At 33.3% G+C, this 22,871-nt stretch overlaps 1 protein-coding gene across 2 annotated transcripts; it reads left to right on the top strand.

The window, feature by feature from the left end:
• The first annotated feature begins 404 nt into the window (after positions 1 to 404).
• On the top strand, positions 405 to 15,662 carry LOC124364375 (chitin deacetylase 1). Of its 2 annotated transcripts, none has more exons than XM_046819779.1 (7): positions 405 to 578; positions 6,870 to 7,017; positions 9,042 to 9,154; positions 13,395 to 13,544; positions 13,739 to 13,854; positions 14,021 to 14,827; positions 15,139 to 15,662. In XM_046819779.1, exons 1-7 carry the CDS (start codon positions 527 to 529, stop codon positions 15,367 to 15,369), a joined length of 1,617 nt encoding a protein of 538 aa, XP_046675735.1. In that variant the 5' UTR covers positions 405 to 526; the 3' UTR covers positions 15,370 to 15,662. The 2 variants fall into 2 exon arrangements, with proteins under 2 accessions (XP_046675735.1, XP_046675734.1); XM_046819778.1 differs by lacking the exon at positions 9,042 to 9,154 and adding an exon at positions 8,387 to 8,517 and having other exon boundaries at positions 406 to 578.
• The last annotated feature ends 7,209 nt before the right edge of the window (positions 15,663 to 22,871 follow it).

Here is a 22,871-nt window from a genome sequence, read left to right as displayed (position 1 = left end):
ATATACGTGTCCATGCACAGTAACGTAAAAATAAGCACACGAGAAAAGAAAATTAGTCAGAAAATGTTAAAATTCATGTTTGTGGTTTGGAGACTTCAACGCATGGTATGACTGAAGTCTTAGACTTACACCATTCTCCTGTTATGGGGTGACTCTAGAATTGATTGGGTTGATTAGGCGTGCTCAAATTTATATTTATGGCATTAATTAAATATTTTATTTATTATAAACTTAATTGTTTTAATTATTTAGTTAGTTATATTTTAAAAGTTTGTTTCTTTTAATCTGTCCATTGCTGACTTAATCTGATTTTCAATTTTATTCCAATTCCCCGGGGTTGCAGAGAGGTGATGGGTGAATCCCCTCTCTCCCAGATGATAATATAAGGCCAGAGCTGGAGCGCGCGCCGCACTTAGTTGCCTAGTGAAAGTGATCGCTGCCACAGTCGCCAGGCTCCCGCGCATGCGCTGTTCCTCGGTATAAATAAAAAGGAAAGCTGGCTGTTGCCTCTCCCTAGCGCCAGTACATGATGGCCGGCCGCACAGTAACTGGATGGTTCCTACTGTTCCTCGCTTTGTGTGAGTCATTCTTATTTTTTACATTCTATATATTGTAAGCAGAGTAATACAAACAGTGATTACCTATTAGTCATTGTTCAAAGGTAATTAGAGACTGAAATACATGGCAGAATTTTCTTATTTTTGGAGTTTTTGATTTTTGTGCAGTAACTTAAAATTGTTTTTTGCATGTACAGTATGTTTATCTATAGGAGCAATATTTTTGCAAATTAACTTAACTATGTTTTTTTTTTTTTAATTTATATAATGTAATATACCGTTTTACGTATCACAAATGAAATTAAAAAAAGTAATTGACGTCATTCAAATGTTTTAGGATGTCAAATGTTACTACACATTGTACAGCTTTTCACTTCTTATATTGCGTAATCAATGTTACAAGTAGTGACAGAATTAGGTCCACAAGATAATCATTTGGATAACTGTTAGCACTTATGGAAGGTGTCGATATTTAACACCATTTGCATGTTAGATTATTATATTTTTAAACGTAGCTTAGTGTTTGCGTCTCAGGTATTTTTAAATTGAACTGGGACTCCACGGAGCGCCAGGGTTACCAGATGGACGGTTGGGATAGTGTTGCAAGACGACAGTGCGCGCCTGGTACGACGGTACATTCGAGGTCGGGTACCAACCTCCCCCCTTCCTCCTCCCCACCTCATTGCATACCCTACCGTACCACTCTGTGGTAGCCATCTTGGAATAGAAACCTGGATAAGGTATTTCGTGTTATGTAATACGGGATATACATGTACCAAACATCCGTATTGAAATGTCTATTAAAAAAACGCATTGTCTATTGGAAATTGATGTTGAACCAATTAATTAATTAAACCAGCTACAGTAATACTTTTCATAATTAGTAATGTATATTCATTAATTTAATTTAATTGTCTAAATGGATGCTTTGATTATAATAAACCTTATTCAATAATGTGCTGATGTTTATCAAGACATTCTGTTGTTTTTTTTACTGTTCAAATCTATATTAATTTACTAGTTATTTCAAATATCTAAGTATCCTATTTAAGTAATGCCATATGTTACGAGTATAAATCAGGTCACAGCAGAAAAATTTGACTTACTCTTCGGCGGTGTATTATATATAATTTAATCAACTAATATCATTTCCAGTGTAGTTTCTAATATTTGTTTGAACCTGGAGAGTGGTTAACATAGTTACTGCACCTTAATCTGAACATAATTTATTTAATCCATGAGCAAACTTAAATAACAATGAGAATATTTATTCTATTTTATCGCATATAAATTTAGGTCATTGATAATTAATTCTGCCTATTAAACTTTGGTTTATTAACATGATATTTATTTCTAAGCTGGAAACGAAAAATTAATTCAATTTAAAACATAAATACAATGTTGGGAGACTAAACGTATGGTGTTTGAAGGGTGAAAGTTATGAATCCTTTAGACTGTTTATTATTGTAGTGGGAACGCTTAAACTTGACACTAAATCGAGTCAATATAAGAATCAATTCTTAACGAATAATGCGGTCCATTATTTCATCATTCTTTATCTTTATCACTTGCATTATCTTTCACAAAAATAAACGCACTAATCCGTTGTAAATGTGAAGAAATAAAGAAGGTATTTGACCTGATAAATATTTGAGATGATTAATGACTCTTAATAAGTTTTATAAATTCTCTCTAACAATCCGTCTGTCAATTCTTTGCTCATATATTTCATCAAATTTGCTAACTTCTAAGCAATTTTCTAATGAAGCCAAGGTTGTCAAAAATACAGAACCACGGAAGACAGATGTTGGAGGCAGATAAACTGTTTAATAATCAAATTGTATTAATACCTATATCGAAATAACTTTTAGCATTAAAAATATCATCTTTACCGATGAACTTGTTATCGAAAACAATCAACGCGGTACTTGTGTGATAAAACCCGTTGAATCAATCCAGAAACTGTTAGAAAATGGTCCACGTGCCCCTTCGTCTAAATTACCCCCACCCCACACACTCACCTACCACCCACCCACCACCTTGCGGCATCTAATGACAATTGATAAACCACCCCGAATTATCGGTATGTTGGATTTTCGGAGCTCTTTCTTCACAAATGACATCATCACTTATGCCGTCAGTATGTTTTTTGAAAGGCAATAGTCTAAACTAGTGTTTGTACATTTTAATTTACCTTGCCGGAAACGGAACCTGTAACCTCTATGCTAGTGACCTAATCCATATCACTTGGCTTTGGTAAAGGTCAAGCTTATAATAACTTGAGTGTTGTTCCGATTGTAAATGCCATTCATAAATGTCCTTTCTGTTAGGAACAGAAAAATAACTTTGTAGAAGGTGTTCTTAAATTTGAGAAGTTGGTGTTAAATTGAAGTAAGAAACAATTTCACGAGGTCATTGAACATCAAGGATAGTCCACAAATCTGAGGAATGACATTTAAATAAATTGAGCACTTATACAAACGTTATAAGCAAAACAAGGCTTGATCATTATCTCGCCAAATGATAATCCAATACAAGGGGATATTAAATGTCTGTGAACTCTCGTGGTGTTTTGACGTCACACACATCAAGCTCAAGGTTCAATTGTGAAATATAACGGGATGCTAATACAAAATATGCATGGATGACATCCAGAGAGGACCAGAAGTATAAATCACCCCAGAAAATGGTTTGAGTTGTAATTTAGCTGGAACTTTGAGGCTGGTAATCTAGTGGGTCCAGAGTTTCATAAACTCACGTTTTGAATATTTATAACCTTTATTAAGGATGCTAACTACTTAACATTTTCATCAGATCAACTTTTAAAACAAGTTTCCATCTGAACGCAGGGCCTTAAACCCAGTGATTAAATTGATTATTCATCTGCTCACCGGAACGGCCTTGAGGATTAAAATGACAAATGCAAACCATTAACGTATCTCAGTAGTTTAGCATACTTCAAAGCTGTTCATTAATCATCAATAATGGAATTGGTGAAATAAATTCGAATGTGGTTTGATGAATAATGGTTTAACAACAAAGCTTTTTGGTTCTGAATTAATGTTGGGTTAATGAACCATAAGTCCTTCAAAATGCTGACTCGAAAACTGGTTTGAACCAGTAAAGGTTATACAGTGGTTAAATAGTACAATATAGTGTCAACACTTTGGTTGCCTTGAAAATATTCTGCTTTTTAATTTGCCTCATTTCCAAAAAAAATCATTTTTTTTAATCATCGTCAATCATAATTCATAAATAATTTTCAAAAAATTTAATAAAAATACATTTTTACCCTAGTAGAGACACATAATTATTTAGCTCCCATCGTTTTAAATTCAGCGTTTGGGTACAATTTCCTGTGAGTAATTCGTATAAAACTGAATGTCTTATTTATTATTATCTAACACACCGTCTATTGATTATCACTTTTTACATACATGTATTAATTTTAATAATTGTCTTATATAATTGTTCTCGTTTCCAATCCTATGTAAATCTGTGTTACATTCAAGGTTTTCCCCGCCTACTCTAGACCCACAGAGGAGATAAAGTTATTGTGATACTGATTATGTTGAACTCAGAAATTACTTAGAAATAAAAATTGGAGCTTTTTAAACATTTTAATGTTTATATAACCAACACAAACATGTTTTGTTTCTGATTTAGGCTACTTTTATAGACGAAGATGGTCTAATATCAATTGAATTATGTACAGAATTTGAGTAGCTGCTCTCTATATTTAAAAATCACAGGAGTGTGAAGCTTAAAGTATCTCTAAACTGAAATAGCTACAGGGTGTACAAGTATCATTAATATGTTAATCTGTTAATTTTCAACAACTTCAACTGATGGTTTTATACTTTTGAAAGGTAGTAGGCTACTAAATTACTTGGAATCTTACATTGTATTGCGGATTTAACTTATGTAGTGAAAAGTCTATATGTAAATATAAAATGCTTTAAAAACCGTGAGTGCTCCCTATTTCGTCATGTTCATATAGATTTATTGTCCTTCAACAACGTTAAATGTCCAAAAACATATTATCCTTCCAAACCTTCCATCGTCAGTAATAACAAACACCAAACAAAGAATTAATTGTTGTTGCAGTTTAATAACAAATTAGGGCTTCCTGGCAAATGTTTTATCATATGTTAAACAAGATATTTTAAGATGCTTGTGGATAAACATTTGTTAGTACCAAAAAAATTGATTCAGAAGGCAAATTGGTATGGTCCTTCAATAAAAACATTAGTAAAATTATTTTTTAACTAATGAATATTATAAAATATTCCTCGACGTAATAGAAGAGGTATTAATTTTATTATTTGAAATTGAATATGTTTAACAACGCGTATATGCTCATGCAAAAAGGGCCGATAATATAGTACATTGCAACAAGATGAAGTTAATTTAACATTACAGTTTAGTTTAGTTCTGTTAAACACAGTGTTAACAACTTCGTGTCATCAAACTTTAAGACGTGTTTCACTGAGATGTACAGTTACGCCTTTCTCAACGATTCAAATCTGTTTTAAAATTGAATCTCGGATTAAGGAACTTGCACCCAACACTATCACTACGCCCTAAAGCCAAAATTTTAAAAGATAAGTTGGTCTACCAACTGATAATGATGTTCTGTTGATTTGATTAGATAGTTGTAACAAAACCATATTTTCTTCTCATCTATGTGATGATTCCAAAATTACCAAATAGTAGTCACTTTGGTCCAAAATTAGGTCAAACTTAATTTTTTCGATGCCTTAAGTAAAGCTTCACTGTTGCAACAGAAGACGCTCGTCAATTTCTCAAACGATGTGCTTTCTTGTTCTTTTTCATTATAAAAGCAATTAAAATTAGTTATTTTATTTATATGTCAATTTATACGTCTTATATACAACCTTTTGACTCCATTCTGGACTTCACTATTTTAATGATTTTTCTCTAAAAATAACTAAAAGTCAGAGAAGACACAGACCAGATTTGTTTCAACGATAAGTACCAACCTTACCATGAAACTAAGTAAAAAGTGTTGAAAACAATGGTAAAGGTTAGCGGTTTCAATGACTGTGGGAACTAACCAAGATTTCCTCAGCCGATTGTGTCTACATGTGGCCAACTATTGCAATCTACCAAAGGTCACCGACGTGGCGCGGCCTGGCGTAAAGTTCTGAAACCTGTGCTGTTCCCGCAAACCTGTTTGTTACCTTATATAATCCTGTTGACCGCCAATATCTTGTCAGACTTTCCTAATTTCCCCGGATTTGCATAATTGCGTTCCTCGTTTGTTGCATGTATTAATTACAGTGTCTTACCTGGAACTGTGAAAATTGTGCAACGCCGTTGGGCTGAATCAATGAACCATAGCACTGACTCACTATTTCACACAGTTAATACTCGGTAGAGCCGATAGCAATGTAAATGTGTCCTTGAAGTTGATCTAAACTCTCGTCTATTCTAGGATTTTGATTAGCTATCTTTGTATTAATTGTCGCAGAACTAAATTTAAACTATATTTTAAAATTAATGGAATTGAGGAACCTTGAGAAAAAGTAACTCACTTCGGAATAGTTGTCATAATGAGGTAACGCTGACTTATAACACTGTTACCCTCAGTATCAACAACGGTTGTTGAGGATATAAAAAGTATTAATTTATAAATTTTGCTTTTTAAGTCTATTATTGGACTCACACTGATTTCCCATGATAACTGCAAGAATGTTCTTATTGTCGACAAGTCAAGTGCAGGCAAAAGTTATTAGAACTATCACACTTAGCGGAATCTTATTTTACAAATTCTTACATAGAGAAAATATTTTCATCTTTCTAGAAGCTTCGGTTGACATACCCTAACAACCTGTTCCCATGTGTGGTAAAAATATTAAATTACATCTTACCGATTTTTCATACTAGCTGCTAGAACTTTCTCAGTGTCGACAAGTCAAGTGCAGGCAAAAGTTATTTGAACTATCACACAAACATCCTTCTAGAAGCTTCGGTTGACATACCCTAAAAACCCTGTTTCCTTTATGCTGAGTCGTGTTGTTTTTAGTGACTGCTTCAGCAGAGCTTTCAATGATTCGGCCTTTCGTAAAATTGTAGCTCGCTAGGACATCCTTTTCTCTATTACATGACAAACTTGAGCCTATGGAAAAGCGAAATCTCATTCATCAATGGCACTCATCATTCACTCAAACATTACGCAAAGACAACCAATACTTTCTATACACCTGTTTCACATCCTTTTTTGGGGAGTAGTGTAGGTTAACCAACAGCTTGTATGTACGTGGTGTTTCATGCGTGATGTGTTTGCAGCCAGCGTCGCGGCACACAGACAGAAGAGGCAGGACGATGAGGGCGAAGGCGAGGACGAGGGCCAGTCTGTGGACGAACTGTGTAAGGACAGACCACCTGATGAGTACTTTCGTCTGACAACCAGCGGAGACTGTAGAGATGTCGTGAGGTATGTAGTCGTGCGTTCATGACGTCACGCCATGTCGTATCGTGAGCAACGATACCATCAACACCTCGTTTACGATAGGATTATTCCAAAGAGTAAAAAATAAGGAAATGAAAGTACTACAGTATTTTACCACCAGGCTTGCAAAGTGAGCGTAATTTATTGTTTACACATGGTGATGTTACCTTTTCTGGTGCTCTTAATTATAATTGTATGCTTCTTTTTATACATCTTGAGTAGCAGTTCTTTTCAATCACTATGGAAGATCAGAATGTTAACGAGGGTAGCTCTTTAAGCAACTCAAATATAGTTTGCCGATTAACTTAAGATATTAACTCGATACTGACTACTAGACTAGACTAGAATTTTTAAAGAGTTAGAAGACTTCTTCAATGTAAACGCTGCAGGATTTCTCCAGAAATGTAAAGTGCTTGTTCTTTCATTTGTCTTATTTATTGACTGTATACATTTTAAACGTGTAATCAGCTCTTAAATTGACGAGGGAGTAAGTGAAAATGTATTTTATATTACAACAGATACGTTGAAACTTCACTGTGTCATGCAAGGGATAGCTTTGGCAATAAGATGTATTTTCAGGTATAAGAGTTCCTTGCGGATCCAAAACGCTAAAACTCAGGTGAGGATTTAGGCTATTCCTTTAATTTCTGTGATAAAGATTTATTCAGGTAGACAGACTACTTTTTGTTTCAAACGTTCGTTTAAACTGTCTTGAGTGAAACAAGACCTCTTTCTTGCATAAAATATCTAAGGTTACCTACACTACTACCTGCAAATAATTCACAATACATAATTGTAAAATATGTGTATCTCAAACAATCACTGTTGCAAGTTTAGTGTCAGGATTTAAAAACGTATTTTTAAATAATCGTTGCCCAGTGCATCTTATTGTATGTTGCCTTTTTATAGCATAATTTTTGAACACTACCATTAAATAACTATTTAAATACATTGTTCCAAAACAGAAGTTTTATCAAACTAATTCAGTGTCTTCATTTTTCTGTCTGTTCCATTTTAAATGATACCTTGTACTCAGGGTTTCTGCTCTATATTTTAATACTTCGCTACAGAAGTTTAACGGAAGATATCTTATAACTTACTGAACCAGCTACTTTAGAATCTTTACAAAATTGATTATATCTATAAGCGGTTCGCATTTACAATGTAAGTTCTATAAAAGTGAAGCAAAAGTGTTTAAAATTCGAGCGACATATATGGAACCAACATTGTTATATAGTTACGTTATCATTGCTTGTGTAATTTAATTGTAACTCATTACTATCCAATTGACCAAAAAAGGTTTAAAAGGTGTTTGCTAAGTGTGCAGATGCTGGATAAGGTTTTGTTTGCACAGGTGTGATAAGGCGGCAGAGAACGGGAAAACTCGTCTGGCTGGAGTCCGCTGTCCCAACGGGCTGGCATTTGATATTGATCGCCAAACTTGTGATTGGAAAACCAATGTTAAAAATTGTGAAGAGCTAGAGAGTAAGTAACTTAAGCCGTGACTGAGGCGATCATCATCAGGTCAGGGTTGGTCAAGTCACAACGGCAACACCAACACAACAGTGACTTCGGAATATCGCGTTTGTTAAATCGTACAACCGTTGCCGTAACAGTGAATTTTAATTTTCTGTTTCTACTTTGAATTTGTTAAAACTATTTGATTCTTCTGAAATACATTGTGCAATAATATTGGTTTACATTTTAAAGCAAAGTTAAACTTCTAAATTTGCATTGTTTATTAAAAAATGTCCTAAACTACCTACCTCCCGGAAGGAGATAGTCAAACACTTTTCTTGACCTTTCACTAGTGACCTTTTTACAAAAGCATCGCCAAGCCACTATTCCCTCCCTCTCATGTAAAACAGTCAAAGCTCGAAGGAGAGGTTGGATTACGAAAGCCACTGTTGGTTGGAGACACGCCAGGACCACACCCATACCTGATGTGACTCGCCTTGCATTGTTCATTACCTCAATAATTAGGCTATTGTTGCCCTTCTGTTCCCCAGGTGCACAAAAGCCGGTATGAAGCAAATTAGTTGTCCGTCTGGGCTGGCTTTCGACATTGATAAGCAAACTTGTGATTGGAAGGGTAAAGTGACCAACTGTGACAAGCTCGACAGTAAGTGACAAGAAGCCAGACTTCAGACCGTAGACTTTGACTGCTTCTTGCAAACTTGGGGAGAGAACGTCCCAGACCGTTTGGTTTAGTTTTAAGGGCATAACTGGATTGTCATTTGAGTTCTTCAATGTAGCTTAGATTGTTTGAGCTGTTCAAAAACAATTGCTGCAAACAGAGTTTAAAAACACTCTCCAGAAGATATTGATGATAGGTATGCTCAACAACTTGTCATTCACAAAAAAAGCCTTTTTAGATGTTTAATGGTGTAGTAAAACTTAACTCCTTGTCTACGAGGATGGATTGAATAAAACATAGAAGAAGCATAGGTTCTACTCAAAACAAAGTGATGTACAAAATAATAATTTATACTCTTTCTTTGCCTTGTTTTTTAATTAAAAACGAAATGGTACTTTGAAAGTGTACTTTCAGTTACTTTGATAGAAATTTAAAGTTATATCCAGCTGATATTACAAAAAATGTAGGATTTTCTTGATTAAATCCTTTTAATTAAGGATTATTTATTACTTTTAAATTCTCTCGTATTTTTTTTGGATATTTAAAATTTTGCCCTCATTTACTGACTTTACTTATTACTTCTTGATGTATTAGAGAGAAAATACTTACATGTTCTTATATATTAGCAAATTATTAAGCAATTAATTATGAATGAATGAGTAAAGTAAGGAATTCAATAGGAAGGCAATAGAGTAAAAGTAGGAGAAGTAAAGAACCAAACGGCTGGGGCAAAGTGTATACAGTAGCAGCCAGTAGCAATTACGGTCAAAGTTGAGACCATGGTGGCACCTCTCTCCCTGGCATGTCCCTTCACGCTTGCATGTCCGCATGAACCACTCAAACATGTAGAACTTTCCATCCCATTGTGCATGTTCTTATAAGAGGTAACATTCTTCTAACTTTTATGCACGAAAAACGTAATGTAGTTTGACTAATGAGAGTATAGTGTGTCTAATGATTTGAATTAGATATATTAGTTTGCTAGCGACAGTATTGGATACTAATGCAACCTTATCTCTGTTAGGTTTATAGAGAAGAAAATTCGTAAACACAAGAAATTTCAATACTATGCAAATTAAACATGTCTAGGTATTTATAAAAAACGTGTTTGCCTCGTTGGTGAACTTCAGTTTTCTAGCGTCAGTTAAATTTGTATTATAATTAATTTTCCGATTTATAAAATATTCCGGGAAACTTTTCCGATTTTTCTTTTGATAAATACTTTCCTCGGACTTTAACAAATATTTAAAAAAAAAAAACGAAAAAATGAATTGGCCAAGCTGGTCCAGCCGGCCTTAAAGTTGGCGCTTAGAAACACGCGCTAAGGATTAATTTTTAATTAAAAAATTAACACACATTTTGAGTTCCAAACCATACGAAAAAGTAGCCATGCTTCTTGAAAATATTGTTACTTGCACAAGTTTATGTTTATATCCTGTTTAAAATTAAGTCAAATTTGTCGTTCTGTTAATAATGTACAAACATGTATCCTTTAGATCTTGGATAAGTCAAAGTTTCTGTACAATAAAAAATATACATACATGTCAATCAATTAAGCCATAAAACTTAAACAAATAAATACAAATACTTTTTGTTTGTTGTTACAAATACTTTCTTTGTGTACAAAGTAACACATTTTGATTGTAAAATTGCTTGTATTAAATTTTGTGTAAGCACGCCTTATTAAATAATGTACAAAACATATTATTAGTATATTAGGCAGCGAAATGGTAGCATTTAACCAGAAGTGGTAAAAGGGTTAGTTAAATTAACGTAAGTAGTCAGATAAATTAAATTGATACTCTATGGTGAATCAGTAATGCAGTTATTCTACAAAATCGTCTCCTTATTTAAAAAGCATAGCCCAAAACAAACACTAATTTTAAAATAGTATACATTTGAACTTTATTCTATTGTTTTTTTGACATGTAATGTCATTTATATAATAAGTATTACGTTGGATTATTACTGACTGTACGGCTCTTAAACTATTAAAAAAACATAACTGTTTCGTTATGCTATCAAGCATCGATCAATAATTGGGAAGACTACCATTAAAATTGTAACATAGTTCCTGCTAAGACCCATGTTCAGAAAAATTCTAAACTCATCTGCTATCCGAGTATGCAAATTATTTGAACATCTCACCTCCGCTATAGTTAATCAATTTAATTTCATAATTGTATTTATCTATAAAAAAAATCATTGCGATTAAGAAAAATTAAAATTTTAATTTTCAAAAACTAAACTACTTTTATTGGGGCTATTCATTGCCTGGTCTATCATCCCTTTAAATATTGTCTTTTTTAACCACCTGTAAATTGTAGTGAAAAATGGTGTGGTAAAATATCGATGTATGTGAAGACCTTTTTTACTTTCATGATAGTTTGATTACTTCTTATAGAAACCACATTTATTGAAAAGCAATTCACCATTTCATGTAGGTATAGGTATATGTAGGTATTTTATTTTATTGTTTTGAGCTAACAATTGTATATTTCAGTTCAAATTTAATTGACGAACTGTTGTCTTGGTGTTTGTGGATTTTTAAATAGGTTTCTACATAGAATAAAAACTACTGTGACGAAATGTTACTAAGGTAACAAATTCGAAATGTTGCTATCCGGAAGAATAAAGTTAGGCTAAGGTTTAGTTCTAAAATTGATTTGCTTTTTAGGCTGCTAGTTTGGTTTCATTTTAGTCTATCGTAATAGTTTATACCATTTTGTAATTTCTATCTACCTAACATAAAAATGTATGATTATAGAATGTCTTTAACAATAAAACATTATTATTTATCCGACATAAATGTTTATACCCACGATCAGGGATACAACTTAGGAAAATTACTCTACATACCAATCATGTCTAATTAAAACTATGTCTCTTTTCTCTTTTCTTTCAAACTCACCTTATCATCACTTCAAAATCACTGTCTTCTAACAAGTGTATGTCTGGCATGAGTAACAAATACTATATCTTTCTTTATTTTAGGAATTCAGACAGTTTTTAGCATTACACGGTGGATCAGTAGGGCTAATGCAAACTCTAATCTGGTTTATTGATTCCTAAGTAGGCGGATGTGATCGAACGTGTTGAAACTATACTTTAAGAAAACTGCTGTCCAGTTTGAGAAATAACGATATTCGGAGGTCTTCCAACACCAAGGAACCATAGAGAGCCTTGGTTGATCATCTTATATTTTTCTATAACTGATTTTTTACACCTTTATGGACTAATATATTTACAACCATGCAGTAGAGCGCGTGGTAGTTATGAGGATTAGACAAAACCTATAAAAGAAACGACAAATTCTTCGCGTACATGTAGCTAAAATTGTTAATTTTCAAAGTCTTTAGATTTCTATCAAGCATTTCATTGTTATAAAGTGCAGAGAACCCCTTTGAATCAATTTTTATGGTAGGAATACCAGTTATTCACAAGGTACTTTTGGACAAAACCTAAGCAAATTGGGTATAAAAAATTAACACACATGGGGTTTCATCATGGGCGCTTTGAGAACATAATTCGTCTTCAATATTTTATAAATTCGAAAAAATGAGTACCGTATATATTTGTGCTCTTAATGAAAATCAGGAAGGAAACAGTTTTTATAACAATGTTTGTGTACTCAGATACTACTCAATAATATTCGGGAATGTTGCAATACGCGCCGTAAAGGTCCACAATCTGTGGCCATAATATATTAGAACCTTTAAAGGCCACAATATGAAAAATATAGGCTACTTAATAAAAACCTAGTTTAAGGTTTTGGAGGTGGCCAGTTGTTTTAAAAGTTGTTAAACCCTATTTTAAAATAACACGATTAAACATTCTCCACTTGACTTTATTTTAGAGTTCAAGTAAAAATCTATCAAGGTAAAAAACACAATATTCGATAGAAAACGTGTCACTGTAACCTGAGCCCAAAAAGCCCCATTTTGTCTGATCCACCTGTCTGTACTTTTCTTTTCTATGCCGAAATGTTATAAAATTTAGGACTAACCAATTTCTATCTTCTAATAGCTTTGAGACTAAGTTCTTGCTATATGACTTCTGTGTTCTTCGCTTAACTTTTCCTCTTATGAGTTCTCCATCCTCACAGCCACCGAAAATATGTTTGTTTCCCCCCGAAAACTACTTTAATTGAACACAAAAACTCGGTACCTAGCTCAAAAACCAGCTTTCTCACAAAGTACTGAGATTTTTATTATAATCATTGCAGAGCCACGAAAGGTGCTGCCAATCCTGAAGACAGACGAGCCAGTTTGTCCGGAAGGAAAGCTCTCTTGTGGAAATGGAGAATGTATTGAAAAGGAGCTTTTCTGCAATGACAAACCAGAGTGTGCAGATGAGTCTGACGAGAATGCTTGCAGTGAGTATATATAAAACTTATCGTTATGTTGCAATGTTAGAGCTTACATATGATAAGATATTAAGTATTTTATTTTAAACCGTAGCTTAAATCCTAAATGTATTCTCTTGTACCAACTAGTGAGATTTTTTTATGCCATGTGACATTTTTCGTCTTCTGTATTTGTTCTACTAAAATATTTTTGTGTTAAACAGCTGTTGAGACTGACCCCAACCGGGCCCCAGACTGTGATCCCACCCAGTGTATCCTCCCTGACTGCTTCTGCTCCGCTGATGGAACTAGGATTCCTGGAAACATTGAACCTAACCAGGTACACACATTTGATTACGAATGTTCAATCAATATTTAGTCAATAATTTACTGCAGTAAAACAATAAGTTGGCTTACTGTAAGTCTTTGTTTAGTGCCTCTTGTTAATGCTGTGAAATAACAGTTACTTTTTTGTACATATATGACGACCTATTTTTGTTTTGTAGGTGCCACAAATGATCACGATAACCTTTAACGGAGCAGTCAACGTCGACAACATTGACCTCTACGATGAGATCTTCAACGGTCAGAGGCAGAACCCCAACGGTTGTCAGATCAGAGGAACGTTCTTCATGTCACACAAATACTCCAACTACGCTGCCGTCCAGGAGCTCCACAGGAAGGGACATGAGATCGCCGTGTTCTCCCTCACTCACAAGGACGACCCCAAGTACTGGACGGGTGGTTCCTACGACGACTGGCTTGCCGAGATGGCTGGCGGCCGACTGATCATCGAGAGGTTCGCCAACATCACCGACGGCTCCATCATCGGCATGAGGGCTCCCTACCTTAGAGTGGGTGGCAACAAGCAGTTCGAGATGATGGCCGATCAGTACTTCGTGTACGACGCTTCTATCACTGCTTCTTTGGGCCGTGTGCCCATCTGGCCCTACACCCTCTACTTCCGCATGCCCCACAAGTGCAACGGTAATGCGCAGAACTGCCCCAGCAGAAGCCATCCTATCTGGGAAATGGTGATGAACGAGTTGGACCGCAGAGATGACCCCACTTTCGACGAGAGTCTGCCCGGTTGTCACATGGTCGATTCTTGCTCCAACATCCAGACTGGAGAACAGTTCGCTCGGCTGCTCAGACACAACTTCAACCGCCACTTCAACACCAACCGAGCCCCTCTCGGCCTCCATTTCCACGCCTCTTGGCTCAAGAGCAAGAAAGAGTTCAAGGAAGAGCTGATCAAATTTATTGAAGAGATGTTGGACAGAAATGATGTCTACTTTGTAACCATGCTTCAGGTATGTATTATAACTAAGTTCCCTTTTTGAAGAAATCCCTTTTGTATAAAAACGAACAATTTATAAAGCGAAGTTCATTGTACCAATCAGTCGCTTTAATGTTATTATAAACAGTGTAACTGTAATATATTTATTTTTTCTAGCTAAAATTCATAGGCAGTTTATAAAACCAAATCATAAACAAATCCTTCTAATTGGGAAGAACTTTTAAAACATTTTGCGTATCAAATAATTAGGAATTTTTGGCATTAAGGACCTCTGCAATAAATTGCTTTATTATGACTGCAACTAACCAAACCTTTCTTTTTCAGGTGATCCAGTGGATGCAGAATCCCACAGAGCTGACATCCCTCAGAGATTTCCAGGAGTGGAAAGAGAAGTGTGACGTGAAAGGCCAACCCTTCTGTTCCCTGCCCAACCCTTGCCCTCTGACCACCAGGGAACTCCCAGGACAGACGATACGGCTCTTCACCTGTATGGAGTGCCCCAACAACTACCCCTGGATCCTGGATCCCACAGGTGACGGGTTCTCTGCCAAGTAGTGGGCCGACCTACGTCCAAAGACTGTTGTAAAGTTGTGATCCTACCGAGTCAGTCGACCACTCCGTGGGCCCCTCCTGAATCTCAGGCTAATGCTGACATTTTGTTGCAAATATTTTGAACGATGCGGTGTACAAATGTTGTATATTTAAGCTGTATTTAAATGTGATGTTTTTTATTGTTTAAATGTGTCCATATTTGTAAGTGAACTAAAAAAAATAATATATGTGTAAAATCGTATTTGTCAGTCACCTTGAAAATCTTGATCTAAAGAATAAATTATGGGTGCGACTAATTTGTTTTTATTACATCCAAGGAGGGAATGTTTCATTACCTATTACGCGCGTTGAAAATCAGTTACATTGAATGAGAGCCAAATAGAGATTATTCCTTCTTAATAAATGGAAGGAGACTATTTTTATTTAGTAACCAGTAACTGATTGCTTAGCAGGATGTATTCAATAATGTTTGGGGGAAACCAAAACCAAAAGTTACTAATTGGCTTCTCTGATTAGATGAGTGGAAGTATAATTACAGTAGAATGTGGTTGGCGTTATTATTGGGTGAATGGCAAAGGAGTTTTAAGCGATTTACTTGTGGAAAAAAGTTTATAATGTACGGTGTGGTTTTTGTCCATGAAGACAATATGACAGTGAATCTAAGCTGTGTTTCTAGCTAAGTAGAGAGTAGCGGAGACATGTCTGTTGTTTAATGATACAATATGCTTTTAACATATGTTCCTATTTGTTGTCGAACTGCAAACTACAGAGTAAAAGTACCAAAGTATTTTAATCTTTTGGCGCTAGTGACGAATATTGTGAAGGTTAATTAGGTTAAAGACAAACCACATTGCTGAGTAGCGTGCTTTATAGTATTTCAAACGTAAATGATGGTCAAATATTCATTCTGGGGTTTATTATTTAAAGTAATTGCAACTCTCATATGTCTTATATAATCTATATTCTTTATATAGTCAACGACAACAGCTACTCTTGAGTTCTGGCTGGAATTAATTTTGTTGTGGTTATAAAATTGTATTTTATACAGTGACACATATTGATCATCACAGATCCAGAAGAGGACATTAGCAATATTTTGTTATTTCAGTTAAATGAACGAAAAAGTTGAGAGACATTAAATTCATAGAGTGGGTAGGTTAGTAATGTACCTTAAACCATAACACAAAGCATCTTTATGTCATTTAAGATCTTTTTCTACAAAAGAAGTCCTGCAAACCCAATTCTATTCGCAAAATATTGATATTGTCTTCTCTGCAAAAGCGTTGGAAAAATAATTTACTCACATCACTGTATTGAAATCTTAATTCAAAGTGAATGAGAGAACATTTCTTGAGTTTTTGAAATATAAATTTGTTTAATATTAATTACCTAAGAAGAAAAATACAAATGCTGTTGACACCATAAGGTAAGCGAGCATGTTTATTTCCCATTTATATAGAAAACCACTTACGTTTACGCTAACTTCACTCCCATATCCTGGTAGATTGCTTGTTTACTTAAGCCTCTTCTATTCAAGCTAGATAGAGAAGCGAATAATTGTACAGTAATTATGATTGTAATAATAGATTTGTCAATCAGATTAGTAGGTAAAATGGAACATAGTAAAATTAAAGTTCTCAGCCTCACTCTCACCCATTATTAATGTTCTACTATTTATATCCTAATATTATCTTCTTTCAATTATACTTCATTAAACTATGATTGTATACCCTAAACAATGGTTAAGGGACAACATCACTGTTGGGCAAAAAGTACACGTCTTCACATTACCAATAGTCTAATAACTTACTGTAACTAATTCAAAAGACAAAGGTTGGCCTTTGGATTCATCGTTGGTAAATAATAGAGGCGTTTTCTTATTAAAGTGTGATTATTGGAAGATCTATGGAAGAACATACATTAATATGTTAAGATTTCTTTTCTATGTAAAACATTTTTGTTTATTTTATCCACACACCTAATATGTGTATATTATACATAGACACATGATATATGGGTAAAAAAGAACATCATAGAATAAACAAATGTGTAAACAAACCGTGTACAATCATATAGTAACACATGTAGCCTAAATATCTTCAAGGAATTTGAAGAATGATTATTCATCTGTAGATTTTAAATTTTGCTTGAAACATCACTTCTCTACACAGACAAGATTGAGTTCGATGATGGTGCTTGTCCATTCATGGGATTTGGCTCAGTGTCATTATACCCTATGGTACTCAACTTCATCAAAGCCTGGAATGCAACGTGTGCGCTGACCTACTTCTGCCTTGTAATAATCCAGGAACTGAAAAATATTAATATCAGCTACTACGTTATCTTAGTACTTTACTACAAAAACAAGTGGCAAGTATTGATATCTTTCACACTGAGTTTTGTCCCATTTTGACGTGACAACGTCTTAAATTAGGTTGCGGCTCGGAGTCACTCATGAAAAAGTGTAACGCCCGGTAACGTTACGATGCCCGTCCAGTGGGTCCGCCGCACGGGATCCGCACGGGATAAAGCAGATAACTGTGGGTCCGCCGCACGGGATAAAGCAGATAACTATGTTTATTCGTGAAAATGTGGAGTGCTTAGATTCGTCATTTACAACAACTACAACAATAAAGGTAAATAATTGTACACTGATATTTCATTATCGTTAACTATGATTGATTGATTAATTGTTAGATTGACACAAAAGTTGAGAAACTGAGTTTATAGGTTATGTCATACTATTGACAAATGTTGATAGTGTTAAGTAAATTATTAGTTTAAATCACTCTGCAATCAATCGTAATTCAGTCGATTGAGAAGAAACAGCGCGTATTGCTAGTCAAACATTTAAAATAACAAATTATAACCTCTAACCTGTCATAACAGTGCGACCAAACAAACGAACTAAAACGACCAATCACCACGCGCGGAGTTAGAATTTAACTGTGTTTAGCAAGAATTTCAAATTCCAATTTTAGTAAATGTTTTATTCAACTTTACCATTTACAATAACAAATTTTAATTAATTTCAAATTATTAAAATAACAAATTATAACCTCTAACCTGTCATAACAGTGCGACCAAACAAACGAACTAAATCGACCAATCACCACGCGCGGAGTTAGAATAACTGTGTTTAGCAAGAATTTCAAATTCCAATTTTAGTAAATGTTTTATTCAACTTTACCATTTACAATAACAAATTTTAATTAATTTCAAATTATGTACAATGTTTTAGTAAACAAAATATATTTCTATAGTTAAAATTTGTGCAATTCTTATTTTCATTCAATTCCTTGTTCCTATTGTGCAATTTAATAATATTCATATCAATAAATATTCTACCGAGAAAAAGACGTTGTCACGTAAAATCTTCGCCCGTAAAACCGACTTTACAGGCAACCATAATTTTTTTAATTTTGTAGAGATACGTTTTAAACAATCCGGAAAATGCCCGATTATAGCATTGTAGGTTAAATTTATTAGTATAATCAATTGAGTAAGTACACGATTAAATAAGATCTTGATGCAGTTATTAAGCTAATAAATATATTTTGCTCTCGTAGAACTAATATTTTTAATTAAAATGGCAACAAAGTTTGGTTTAGCTCACGTAATTTAATATTATAAATTATTAGGATAGTTTCATTCAGTTCCTCGCTTAGATGTCAAGTTTCGGATTAGAACATCAGAAAGTATAGCTCAAAAGCCTTCAGATAACGAACTCTTAAATGGAAAAAGCATTGAGGTGAGCTAGAAATTAGATCATACGTTTTAGACAATACAGAAACTGATATGAAACAACCGGGCCTGGAACTAAAAATATAAGTAAATCATTTACTATATTACTAAATGCTAATAAAACAATACTTTCCCAAATGATTTATTTTTTGGATAAGGACTTTCGAAACCAAAGTGGAGTCGCCTGATTATGAAACCTTTGGTTTCGAGAGGCCTCGTCCAAATAATAAATCATTTGGAAAAGTAGTGTTTTATTAACATTTAGTACTATTTAAAATTATTTCCAATTGCTCCAAGAGTCTTCAATCAAATCAAATATTTAACTAACGAAAATCGATATTCAAAGTTATTAATATTAATGTCAGATGGCATATTAATCCCTCACTTAAAAATATTTTTTTCTAGGGCTTTGCTGCGGTCTTTCCCACAAATTTCAAGGTCGAAATCTTTAGCCTACTGAGTACAAGCACTTATAACGTAATATGATGGAACCCGATTAAATTGTTCGAAAGCAACTAGACATACATTTTTTACATATTATTTCAGTGTTCATAGTTAAGAGGATCAGAGTTTATCGGCTCTTTACTGGCTCTTATATCGTTTTTTTTTACGCGTAAATGAACATGTCTTGTGTTTCCGACACCACGTCTGAGTTTGCCTTGTTGCCCCGATCATTAAAATACAAATTCAAAGGTCTCGGAAACCTCCTTTGATTAAAAAGTGTTTTCTTCCAGACCTTGTTTTACGTATACATCCGGTTTAAGATATGTATTTAAAGTGCCATATTTCAGATTGTCTTTTAGTCCCTATGAAGATAATATATATATATATATATATATATATATATATATATATATATATAGATTCTATTTCAGTTCTTTTTCTTTTTTCTTGTTTCTATTTAGTTAGTTTAATTATTTAATTTTGTAAATACTTATACAATATTTGTTATCTGAAGAAGTATGCTGACATACGAAAATTCTCATAAAGAGTTTACCAATATTTGGTTTTTTTTATTTTTGCATGAAGAGAATACATATTGATATATATATATATATATATATATATATATATATATATAAGTAGATATGAATATGGGGTTTTTCTAGCTCACTTTTGGGACAGTCAGAAAATCAATGTAAAATACTGTTCATTGAACCATAAACGAACCTATAAATCACGAACTAAAAATAATCGAATCTATAGCTGTTTGCTTCTACTTAATTAAGGTGTCTATTGGAAACTGCTGCTTCGAATCAATCTATTGGAAATGATCTCATATCTGTTTCGAATCAACGAAAATTCTGTTGTAAATATATTAAAATCTTAATGAAAAATCTTGGAAATGGAATGAAAAATCAAGAAATCTCAAATGTTACTGGATTTCTGTAATATCGTTCTTAATCACGTCATGTGATAAAAATTTCTTAGAAACCACAACCACATAACAAATCGCGTTTGTAACAGCATTTTGAAAATCCATATTGATAATTATATTGTTCTTTGAAGCAGAAATATTTGTCAAACTCTTTGTTGTATCAATGACATAAATAGGTCTATTTGCTATAAATTCTTTGGGGTTGTAATACATTTCCATATTTTTGTAGTAAACTTTCTTAAAATCTTGATACATCTGATACATGATTCTGTATAAAAGACCACCGGAAATGTTTAAATTTTGTAATTCATCTGGATAATAAGAACCATTCAATTTTACTCTGATATTTTTCACATTCAAACTATCGAACTTTGAAGGATTTTTTTCTTGATTATTCTGTCTATCTGTTTGAAAACCAACAATAATGAACTTGGGATTGAATATATTTCTATAAATATTTGTGATATCGAACGAATAAGTTGTTCCGGAAATACCTTTTTGCTCAATACATTGCCAATCTAGAAAATTAAACATGATGTTTTGAGATTTTGTAATTTCATCAATCAACTGAATTTTACTCGTGGTTTTTGTAATCAATCATCGGAACTCTAATGAAAAACTCGTTAATTGTAATTTTGCCATCAACAGGCATAACATTTCCAGTTGCAGTCTTCAGAATCACATCATCGTCTTCAGCTCTTATGAAACTAATGTAAAATCCACCTTTATAGATTGGAAAATTTACATTTTCAAAGAATCCTAAGCCGAAATGTGCTAAATCACCGACCGTTTCAAATTGTCCAAATTTAAAAGTTGATTCAAAACTGTTTGAAAATACATCACTTTTGGAATAACAAATGGTTCCTTTAATAGTGCTTAATTGGCCACAGATTTCGACTTCTTCTATCAATTTATTGTGTTTTCTTACTTCAATCTTAGAAAATAAAAACGGTATAAAATTATCGATTAATCTAACATTATCAGTTCCAAGATATGCTTGACCATCTTGTTTTGTTAAAGTTCCAAAAATATAAAACTGGAAGTTAGACAAACAAAAATTATCTCCAAAATCAATATTAAACTCAGCTCTTTTATTCGGTTCATTCAAATGTTGTTTACTAATTGGATAGACATTTTTAAACTCCGCCCTTTCAATATCGCCTGAATACTTTTTGTAGTCCACCATTTAATAAGAGAAAATTTCAAGATTTGTTTACGAAAATTTTAAACATCATGCATAAAGCCCTGCGAATGTACCTACCTCATCAATTCTTGAATCAAGTTCTTCATGGAACTTATTAATTTGTTTTTCTAATTTTTGGAATTTATCAGCGTATGAATCACTGTATTGAACAAATTTATGAGCAATATTTTCAAAGGTTTTGGTAGTATCTAAACTGAACTTATCAAAAGACTGTTGAAATTTTGTAATTTTTTCAAAAGATTTATTAACATCTTCTTTAGATTTATTAAAGTTTTCTTCTAGTTTATTTACTTTATCAAGTAATTCACCAACATCGTTTACTGATCTTCTATTTCTTAGACTTTTCATAGACTTCTGTTGTAAAATCTTTAACATGTTGTTTATGATTCTCATAATTTTGTTTTAGTTCATTAAACATTTTAATATGATCTTCGAATTGATCTTTTACGATAACATCAAACTGATAAATTCCCTTGATGTTATATTAAATAGTTTTAAAGCTGCTAAGTCTTTTTTCCTTTAAAATCTAAGGCATTTTTAACATTCGGATCATGTAAATCAACAATATCGATGTTTTCTGATAATTTTAGAGGTTTTAAAATTTGTTCTTTAACAACAACATCATGTTTGTCAATACCAGGTCGAACACCGACAATTCTTTTTTTATTAGCCAAACTAACATAATTCTTTTCAACTTTGATCGGTTCAGTAATTTTATCAACTTTTTCGATATGAGACATTAAATTGGTAAATTCTTATTTTCTTCAAACGTTTGAAGTTTTATCTGATCTTTTTGCTTTAAAAATTTCTCCATTTAAATAGCGAAAATGAAGCTGTTCAAGTTAACTTCAGAAAGCTCTAAATTAGTTTTAAACTTGGAACATCCTATTCATTTAGAGGAAGGATCAAATTATTTTATCGGTTTAAGCTGTTTTTATTCTGACAATTTTGTAATAAATATTAGTGAAAGTTCTCCTTATTGTATAGGATTTAGTGAGAAGAACATAACAAAATATTATGGTTTAAACAAAGGATATTGTACCTTCGATCAAATAAAAAATTCCCTTAAAAATTATCTGAAAACATTCAAACAATCAGATAAATCTTTAAACTTTGACGAAAACAAGTTTGAAAGGCAAAAAAATTATCTCTCTAATAAAATTCAAATAAAATCACCAG

The sequence above is a fragment of the Homalodisca vitripennis genome, chromosome 6 (assembly GCF_021130785.1).
Source record: "Homalodisca vitripennis isolate AUS2020 chromosome 6, UT_GWSS_2.1, whole genome shotgun sequence".
NCBI lineage: Eukaryota > Metazoa > Arthropoda > Insecta > Hemiptera > Cicadellidae > Homalodisca > Homalodisca vitripennis.
Note: the sequence above shows the minus strand (reverse complement) of the source record. Positions and strands in the feature narration are given on the sequence as shown.

Coding starts and splice junctions, on each gene's coding strand:
- LOC124364375 (XM_046819778.1), top strand. CDS start 527: ATGATGGCCGGCCGCACAGTAACTGGATGGTTCCTACTGTTCCTCGCT. Junction 7,018..8,386: donor GACTGTAGAGATGTCGTGAG/GTATGTAGTCGT, acceptor TTGTTTGCACAG/GTGTGATAAGGCGGCAGAGA. Junction 8,518..13,394: donor AAATTGTGAAGAGCTAGAGA/GTAAGTAACTTA, acceptor TAATCATTGCAG/AGCCACGAAAGGTGCTGCCA.